This window comes from Seriola dumerili, unplaced genomic scaffold, assembly GCF_002260705.1.
Source record: "Seriola dumerili isolate Sdu_G_001 unplaced genomic scaffold, Sdu_1.0 BDQW01000226.1, whole genome shotgun sequence".
In the NCBI taxonomy this organism is placed as follows: Eukaryota; Metazoa; Chordata; class Actinopteri; order Carangiformes; family Carangidae; genus Seriola; species Seriola dumerili.
The window spans coordinates 4032643-4043259 of NW_019174481.1; the positions used below are offsets into that span (position 1 = coordinate 4032643).

The 10617-nt window shown below is 42.1% G+C and overlaps 1 protein-coding gene across 1 annotated transcript in view; it reads right to left on the bottom strand.

Moving 5' to 3' along the window:
* LOC111228848 (calsyntenin-2-like) overlaps positions 1 to 8599 on the bottom strand; it is a 144295-nt gene extending 135696 nt beyond the window's left edge. The window contains exon 1 of the mRNA XM_022754938.1: positions 8494 to 8599. Within this exon, the coding sequence (XP_022610659.1) occupies positions 8494 to 8566 (73 nt within the window). The 5' untranslated portion in view covers positions 8567 to 8599. The remainder of the gene's footprint in view (positions 1 to 8493) is intronic.
* Between the last annotated feature and the right edge of the window lie 2018 nt (positions 8600 to 10617).

The following is a 10617-nucleotide window of genomic DNA, read 5'->3' on the forward strand; positions in this document are numbered from 1 at the left end:
TATGCCACACAGACATGACTCCAAACCACAGAAAGTCTGTCCTTCTTGTCTCTTTTTCACACATACACAAACGGTTATTGTTCTGTCTCCTCTCAAGGTATTCTTTTGTTGTCTTAAAAATGATTTCTTCTTCAGTCACACACTGAGTCGGCTTGTAGGCAAAGCATTAGAAGACTTAGAAGAATTTCCTTTGGCATGATTTGCCACAGCACCTGTGATGTTACACTATGTAGTTTCACTTTGTAGCCCACCTCTCCAATATTCACCCAAACCTGTAAAACATCTCCAGAATCATATCTCACGATGGAAAATACATGGCTCTTTCATGGTTTCTACGGGAGGGAATCAGAAGCAATAAAAAAATCAAATATAAAAGCCATTTCAAAGCGTATAGTGAGGCTTTGGAGTGACTATACAAGAGACCCACACAGGACAACTTGAAAGCGAGATGAAGGAGATGACTCAATCGAGTTCGGGGGTAACATGAAAAGAGCTTTGTGTGTGTGCGTGTGTGTTTTTCTGTGTGTGTTTCCTATATTATATTTGGTTGGAATTGAACACACACTACAATGTTAACACTTTTTATTAGGTGTACAAATACACAGCAGGCTAATAAGTTTGTATTAGAATTATAATTAAAACAGTGCGCAGTGGTGCATGTCTTCATAACTTGAGGCTTTATCACGAGTCACAACAGACTGCGGTCTATTGTTTAATAAAGGATTGCTAGGCCTGTGTGCATAGAGACAATAGATAACACTTCAATGACACCAACTCATGGGACACAGTCAAAGCACAGTGCCTCAGTTTGGTCTGTAAGTTGCTGTTGAACATTACTCTATTCAACCGAACTCTGACTGAGAGGAAGCCATTTTAAATATTGGTAGTTTTGTGTGCTTATCTGAAAACTAAATAAATATCTCACTTTAAGAGAAGATTTTCCAGAAACACAAACCCTCCAAAGAAGTTCAGAGGTATTGAACCTCCTCCTTATTTGCCCTGGAATCTGCACTTGCTGCCAAAACTAAGGTTATTTTTCTGTGTTTTTACTTGAATGTCAGAAAGGGGCAAATATGCTAAATTTAAACAACTGAATCACTGGGCCTCTTTGGTAAAACTGATATTAGATTTTACTTGAGATTAAGAAAGGTCTTTAAGAGAAGGTAATGAAACTAATAAAATTATATCTGGAGCGACAGCAGTCATATATTAAATAATGAGGAAAATCAATGGAGGCCACAGAATTATAGTTAGAATAAACTTGTTTCATGTTTCCTTGGGCAACAAGGAAAAACTAAAAGAATCTTTCATAAATGAAGTCTGTTGACACTGTTTTATATTTGTAACCACACACTGCTGGTAAATATTTAACAATACAATTGTTCTTGACTTTGTCTTTACAAAAGTAGAACATCTACTTTTTCTTGTTTGTTTCTGTCACTTCTCCAGTGTCTAGGAAGGAATGTCAGTTTTCCTTCAGTTATTATACACTATGGAAATGCAGATACAAAATGAAGGTCACAGCAAGTAAAGGAGAGTAGAAAACAAGCAAAGTACAACCGCAAAGTATCTGTTACTACATGTATCACAAATGAGCTGCAAAACTGAATTTGACAAAAAAAAAAAAAATGCTGTCCAAGAGACAATTCGAAGCGTGGCTGCTGAAGAACTGACTGCTCGATGACCCACCACTTCTGAAACACTTCCAGCAAATGTTTCAATTGCAACAGAGAATGATGAATTAAGTAATGCTTCCCCCTGGCATTCTTCAGCTAGGCTCAGACTACAGGAGTTTCAAAACTCTAACCCATTTTGAAATTGGGTCAAATCAGGAGAAATTTAACAGATTATCTTCTCGATAATCTCAAACATGCACACACTACAAGATTTGAAAATAATGGCGCATTACACACTACAGGATATTATTAAGATTATTCTGCCAGAGGGGGCAATTAGGGAGCAATGCAATACCTCACATGATCTAATCTCACGTGATCTCACAGGGGAGCAGATGTTAACAAAAATGCTATCTGGGGTACAACAATTTACTCTATCAGTATTAAATACTATGCAGTGACAAAAAACAACAGCAGAAGCGTAAATGGGTCTGAATGAGAAAACATTTGCGGGTTGCGACACGGTGAACACAGGTTGTCTATTCTTCAGCAAGAACTGGAGGTGAGATTTTAACTATAAATTTTAATATCCGTCAGCAGTAGTATGCTAGCTATCATCATCATCATCATCATCATCATCATCATCATCATCATCATCCATCCAACCATCCTGATTTAAAATCCTAAATATCAAACACGTTTCAAATATCTCTATCAGAGTGGCCCCCAATGAGTCTGCGAGCAGTTCAACTCTTGTAGTCTGAGGTTTCAGGGGGAACTGACTAACCCATGCATGCACCCCCAGTCTTTTTATGTTGTAGGGCATCCGGCCCGCCAAAGCAATTGGAGTGGCCCACTTAACAATCCCAGACAATCCCTCTAAACATTTTTATTAAATTGCATTTTCCTATCATAACGTCATAACATATCCGTACTTAAAAGGTTGGCATTCTAATTAAAATTGACCATAGTTATGAGCTATTTATAGTTAATAATGGCTCATCTTCACCTCCTCACACAATGGTATATTCTGACGTGACTTTGATCGAGACCGAGCCAGCGTCAAGCTGCAAAGTTCTGAGGTGGGAATCTGTCATGAAGGTGGTTGTGTCCTGCATAAACTTCATCAGAGCAAACGGACTTAAACACAGGCAGTTCCAAGCCTTTCTCTCCGAGCTAGAATCAGCCCACGGAGACGTGCTTTACCACACTGAAGTCCACTGGTTAAGCCGGGGCAGAGTTTTGAAGCGCTTTTACGACCTGCTACCCGAAATCAATGCCTTTCTCCTAACAAAGGGAAAAACTGTCCCAGAGCTGATCGACACAGAATGGAAATGGGACCTTGCCTTTATTAACAGATGTGTCAGAAATTTTAAACGGCCTCAACTTGCAGCTCCAAGGCAAGGGAAAACTAATCTGACATGTATTCCCACATCAAAGTATTTGATCTTAAACTAGCGCTGCTTATTGGACAGGTGCAAAAACCAGACTTCACCCATCTCCCTGCTACTCGAAGCCTCTCAGCTGAGAAACCGGCGGTCCCGTTCCCAACCGAGAAGTGCAAGGACGCACTGGAAACACTGAGGGCGGAGTTCGGTGTGCGGTTCCGTGAGCTTCATGTCCACGTTAAAGAAATCCGCACATTCCAGAACCCTTTTGCTGCCGACATTAACGACACCCTGCCTTCTCTTCAATTTGAGCTGGCTGAGTTGCAGACCTGTGATGTGCTGAAAGACGTATTCAGCCCCAACAGTCTGATCAAGTACTATGCTGCCCTCCCAAATGAGACCTACCCCAACATAAGAAAGCACGCAACAAAGATGTCCACAGTTTTTGGGAGCACATATATCTGTGAGCAAACTTTTTCACACATGAAGCTGATAAAAAATCCGACGAGATCAAGTCTCACAGATCAACACCTGCATCAGTCTCTGAGACTGGCTGTAACTGGAATGGAACCTGACATCGATCTCCTCACCAGTCAGAAGCAAGCCCACAGCTCACACTGATATGGTAAGCCTACTGATTTCAATAGCAATAGATATTAAAAAATGTCATTATAGTAATGCTCTTTTTATAGGCAACATGTTCTACCTGATTCTGACCACTATTCTGTATTAATATTATTTCACTACCTGTAAAGACAGAACACTTACCGTTTGTTAACTCAACTGTACCTGTTACAAAATCACATCACCTCATTCTTACTTGAACATTACCATCAGTTTGTGTTGTTATTTTCTATAAAATAAATGGAGTATCTGTGGTACTTCAAATAAACACATGTGAAGACTTTTTATTACTTTTTTTTGCAAATCAACAGGTGGTGCCAAAGCCAAACGAAGGGCAGCTACAACAAATTATCATTGTAATCTCCACAATAATACTGGTTGTCACCCTGGCCCATATCATTTCCTGTTATAGACTAACCTCGGCCCCCCATTTCAGAAAGGAAAGTTGATGTGGCCCCCACTGAAAAAAGTTTGGGGACCGCTGGTGTGCACCTCAGCATATGAGAGATACCCATGGCGGCCTTCGAAGGGAGCGACTCAGAAGGCTGGGGCTGACATATGTTACTCAGACGTGACGAGCCGAGTCCTAGACACCCAATTTGTGGACTTTTGAGTTTTCATCCAAGCCTCGGAGACGTTTAACGAGGCATCTCTCGAAGGGAGTGACTTAGAAGCCTGGGCTGACATATATTTCTGCTGACGAGCCGAGTCCGTAGACACCAAATTTGTGGACTTTTCAAAAATTATTATTTGGATATTAAACACAGAATTTAACCGTGTCCCCCGGAGCATATGAGAGACCGCCCATGGCGGCCCTTCGGGAGGAGCGACTCAGAAGGCTGGGGGCTGACATATGTTTACTCAGCCGTGACGAGCCGAGTCCGTAGACACCAAACTTGTGGACTTTGGACAAACTTTTCCGTTGTGACATTCACACTAGTCTTAATGGTGTGCACTCAGCATATGAGAGATGACCCTGGTGGCCGCCGGCCCGCCGGCGCCCCCCCCCCCGACAGCATTGCGCCCAGCAAGCAGAGCTAGCCGCCTGGCGGCCCGCCGGCGCCCTCCCCCCCGGCACAGCCATTGCGCCCAGCAAGCAGAGCTAGCCGCCCGACGGCCCGGCGCCCCCCCCCCCCCAGCACAGCCATTGCGCCCAGCAAGCAGAGCTAGCGGCCCGGCGGCCCACCGGCGCCCCCCCCGGCATTACCATCAGTTTGTGTTGTTATTTTCTATAAAATAAATGGAGTATCTGTGGTACTTCAAATAAACACATGTGAAGTCTTTTTATTACTTTTTTTTGCAAATCAACAGGTGGTGCCAAAGCCAAACGAAGGGCAGCTTCAACATTTATCATTGTAATCTCCACAATAATACTGGTTGTCACCCTGGCCCATATCATTTCCTGTTATAGACTAACCTCGGCCCCCCATTTCAGAAAGGAAAGTTGATGTGTCCCCCACTGAAAAAAGTTTGGGGACCGCTGTTGTAGGGTCATGGTTTGGGAAAGGTGGTCTCTATTCAATTCTTCCTGTCCCTTTCTCTGTGTCTCTAAGTCTCTCGGTGTCTCATACATTAATGTTCCTAAAGCATACACAGAGGAAATAATGAAAAAAAATGATGATGAAATTATTATAGAGAATCCACATGCACATTATAGAAGGTTTAAAAAAGGAAGGTGTCTCCTTTTTTGCCTCTTTCCTCTCCCATTACCGTTTCTCTTCTCTCACTCCTTCTGTCTCCTCTACAGCACCATGTCACTCATTTACCCACATTTGGCCACCTGGCAAAGCGTCAAGGGGAAAATATGTGCGTGTCTTCATTAAGAAATAAAAAAGGGTTTACTCAGATAGTTTTAAAGTGTAGTGTCCAAGTGTGTGACTGTGTGTGTGTGTGCATGCATTAGTCAGAGAACAGGGGGAAGAGAGTGAGTGTCTCTCAGAAGTCAGCGCTGCATGCAATGTTTATCCACCACATATTGAGCAGTGCTGACCAGAAAGCCCCACCGGGGCCATTGGACCAGCTGGTGTTATAGTGGCGCAGACACAGCCCTAAACACAAACACCTCTCTCTCTCTCTCTCTCTCTCTCTCTCTCTCTCCCCCCCCCTCATACACACAACAAACACTCATTCTCTCATCACCATACATACATCATGGTATGGCAGCCCTTCCATTTCACTCCTCTCCTTCACCTTACGCCTCATCAGACATATTATAATTAGCCGTGCTGAGTAATTAACATCCAAATTAGGACGTTCATTTGCATATCTGCTTTCATTTGCATATACTTCCAGCAGCACACAGACCTGACATTCCCCCACACACATATAAATGCCAGTACAAAGTCTTTTTTCAATACAATGGCCTACCATCACAACACATGCACACATGAGTTTTTGCACACATATATCTTATATCTCTATATCTATCACAATGTCTTCTTCTTTGCAAGCCATTAGGAAACAAAAACTGAAAGAAGAGAGAGGGGCAGAGGTGGAGAGGTGAAGGAAAGCTGGAGCTGGGGTAGGAGACAGAGCAAATCTGGGCAGGCTACAGGAGGGAGGGAACATAAATGGAACTGAGGAGGGGGTCAGTAATAGAGGTACCCATGATACAGTGAGAAGGTGACACTCTCCAGATGAGAGAAGGCAAAGTAAGACAGAAAGAAGACTGCCTCACCATTAATACATCTCACTTAAGACCATAAAACTTTAGAATTGAATCCATGGCTATGGAGAGAGAGCACGCAGCAGCTCTGGAAATCAGACTGATGGCTGTTCAAGCTTGGAAAAAGAAGTGAGAAGGAGAATGACGAAACACTTCTCTCTCTCTCTGTGACATTTGCCCTCTGAATGCCATCAGCTCAACGGAGCGGAGCAGCAAAGAGTGATGCAGAGTCAAGGGAGGAAGAGAAAGAGAGCAAGAGGGGGGAAACACAAGTGAGAAGATAGAGAAAAAAGAATAGAAAGGGCATGAATGACGGTAAAGAGGAAAACAACGTCAGGACGGGCAGAGCAGTTCCTGCCAGACATTGTTTCACCAGTCATTGCACAGAAGAGGAAAACCTGAGTTATGCCTCTGCGTTCCACATCGCTTTCACGATTTATGTTCCGGCGAGGATAATGCAGCTAGACGGCTCTGTTGAAAAGACACCCATAAATCTGATCTTGTTTTCGATTTTTTTTTCTCTTGTTCTTTCTTTTTCAGCGCCCCTCAAATCCTCTCAGTCTGTGTTCTTTGGCATTCATCTGCTCTGGTCTATGTCCCGACTTCTTATGTAAAGGTATTCATCAGCAAGCCTTTGTCTCATGTATATACAGTATTCTGCTGTGCTTGTAGAGCTTGTAAATACAAGATCTACACACACAAATAACTCCCTCTCTGCGTCTCTCTAATGCAGCAAGGCAACATCCACCCAGCACTGAGGCCTTGATCTATTCCTTTTCAAGCATTAAAAGAAAATGGCTTTACATAACAATACCAGGTCTTCTCAAATCTTAGCACATGACATTGACTTTTTACTGAGTTGAAGCCAATTCAACCATTACATAGCCAATAACAATCGTGGACAAATATATATATATATATATATATATATATATATATATATATATATATATAAAAACAAACAAACAAAACAGAGTCCACACATCACATTCACCTTTGAAAATTGAATGAGTCATTGAAGTCTCTATGGAAAATAAGAGTTAATCTAAACCTAGTTAGCCTTGCTTCTGGCTCTTGGCCATATGGAGGTCTTTTAAAAACAGGAAAAATAATGATAATGTTTGGTTGAGCACAGACAGCCAGTCAGCCCAGCACTCTGACTCCAGAGACCCAATTAATACCACTGTAAACCACAGCTGCCCTTCACAGGCAACACCAGTCTGTGCTGAGTGCGCGTGTGTGTGAGTGTGAGAGAGAGAGAGACAGAGAGAGAGAAAAAGAGAGGGAGATGTAAGGGTATCACAGGGTGAGGATATGATTGAATACAACACCCTGACCATGGCTGCCCTCCCCGCGCACTAATCGATTATCATAGACAGAAATCATCTTCAGATCACTGGCCAAGCAGCCAATCATGACCAGCAACATAACCGCTGATACCCTCAATAAATGTCGTGTTTATGGTGCTAATCATTTCAAAAGCAACTGGGGCATGTAGGTTTCCTCTGAGCCATAACATTATGTGGAGAAGAGTTTCCCAGTAACCCCTTTAAGGCTGACATAAATACTCGTCTCCTGTGTGAATTCCTAGCATGTTAGTCAAGTTAAACTGTGGTGAGTTATGTCTATCATAAGAGCTGAAATGATTAGTCAATTAACCAATTGCACATGATAATCGATTAATCGTTTTAGTCATTTTTCAAGTTAAAAGATCAAAAATGTCTTCGTTTCAGTTTCTCATTTGTAGCGATTTGCTGCTTTTCATTGTGTTATGTAATATATGAATCGAGTATGAAATGGGTTTCTTTCACAATTTTCTGTCATATCTTAAACAATTAACTGATTGATCCATATTGGAAGATCCTTCATTGCAGCCCTATCACATTAAAAATACCTTTCGTTAAAACAAAGATGTAACTTCCTACCAAACTGAACACCTGTCCCGTTAATTACCCTGCCTGCCATTTCGTGAACCCGTTAGTAAATAGTTCTCACCAAAAACAACAGATAATTAACGTATTGAATATTCAGCAGAACTTCGCTTAAAACAGCCAAAAGAAACACATAAAGGGATACGAAGTTGTCGGACAGATCATTAACGCTCTCCTTGCCAACTTGTGCAACTCAGACGCGAAATAGCAGACAAACATTTCGAAGCCAAGTTGATTTTTTTCCATTTTTTTCTTTTGCAGGTGCCTACCTTTTCCGCCGAGAGCGCAGGAGTGGCCCCAGATAAGCCAAAACAGCAAAAAAGGGACCCCGAGTGTCTGCATGGTGGTCGAGCTTTGTGGGTGATGTCCTCCCGTCCTCTGCTCTTCTCAAATCCTGGATCACCTCCCTTGCGCGAGGATCTTCTCAGCTGGCCGGGCGCGCGAGGGGTTGTCGGTAGGTCGAGAGACAGTCACTGAGTACTGTCAGGAAAGAGAGAGAGAGATCGGCAGAGACTGACGTTAAGGCAGCGTCAATAAAACTATATTTCCTGTTAGAATTTTTCAAAATAAAACACAATCGACTTTTAATGTTGACAAATACCAAATAAGAGTACCACAACCAGGCTGCATTTATACACGATGAAGAGTAATTACTTTTAAATACATGTTTTAGTTATTATGGGTGCCACGAAGCACGTTTACTTCAAGCTTGACAAATTGTACTTTTATTTTGAAGAATAAAAGTATCCTTTTCGCGCATTATCTGCCTTTATTTGGCAAGATTGATGTAGTAAGAGGGAAGGAGCAAGTGATGGGCAGGAGGGGATGTATAGGGAGGGGATCTCTCTGAGATGAGATTGAATGTGTTGGTAGTTTGGTGTTATAAAAGGGGGAAGGATTGTTTTTTGACACCCCAGGAAAGGGTTGCTGCCACCGAAAATTTGCTGCCAGTGATTGCATTCCTCTACAGGAATATAACTACAGTAACTCATTCAATTTGATAAATCCCAAGCTACTATGAGGTAGGACACCAGATGTTTACCACATCCCTTATCAGTGATTTATTATGGGAGCTATGGGATCACAATGCCATGAGCACAGAGGGAATACTAATTCTCCCATGATTCAAGTTCAACACATGAAACAGCTTCAAAATCAGTGATTCTGATTTCTTTTACTGTTCCCGTGTGAGCCCTTAAATTTATACAAATCTGATTCCATACCAACAACCCCCAGGTTGACTACCATCGTTCTAAATTACCTTCACACTAACATTTGCTTGGCATTTCCTCATAATACTTCTTAGATCAGATGATGTCCACCTCCTGGCCTTTTAGGTAGGCTACTCAGATTAGTCAGCAATTCATGTGTGTCCTCAAGGTAGTGTATTTGCTGTTACCCTCAATTAATTGCCTGTGTAAGTTAGGCTACATTTGGGGAATGTAAAAATTTAATTAAGGAGTAACACCAGCAGTGGATTTTTGAATGTTCTTACAGCAACATTCCTTTCATAATCGAATGAAGCAGCTGCTACGCTATGATGTGTTTCCAGCTGTATCCTCCTAACAAGAGCCCGAACAGCGCAGCTATACTCCCCCTCACAGATTTGAGTCTTTCAGTTTTCACCCTGTGGCAGAATCACTGTTTTTCTCTAACGGCCGTATGTTCTTCAATTATTCCCCCATGTTTCTTCTTCTGTTGAGTGTGGGTGTGTGTTCTGGGGATTAGAGGGAGCGGGCAGACCTCAAGTGAGTTAAGAGGATAGCAAAGATAGAGCACACACACGCATGCACACACACACACATGCATATGCAGACAAACATATGCAGGACCACATTTACATGCACACGCAGTCACACACACATACTCCCAATTGGCTGTTTCCATGGGTGGTGGCAGCTAAGTTACAGCAGAGCAGTGCCAGGGGAAAGATGCAGTGCAATGAACACCCTTTGTCCCTCTACCTTTGGTCAAGCCCTTAAGTAAGCAATCATTCAGGACAGGGGACAGAATTAGTAATTCACTGGGGAATCACAAAGGTATTGTTATATTACTGACAAATTTTAACATTTCACTCAGGCTTATAGGCTAGTTGCCTTTTTTACTTTTTGTTTTTCCAGTATCTACAGTATTCTCCAGCCAGCCCAAACAGTTTATGACTGCTAAATTATTCATTTCATCAACACTTTCATCATTATCATTAAAGCACAGGATCCTCACCATGATAAGAACTTTAATTTTGTGAAGAATTTACTTTAAAAAAAGTACATAAGTTACAAATGTTAACCAGTGATGCCATCAGAACACACCATCTACACCTAGTTGTCACTGGCATCTGACTCTTACAAGTCAAAATTAACTAGATTAACTAAATGTTTCTGTAGTATTATCTG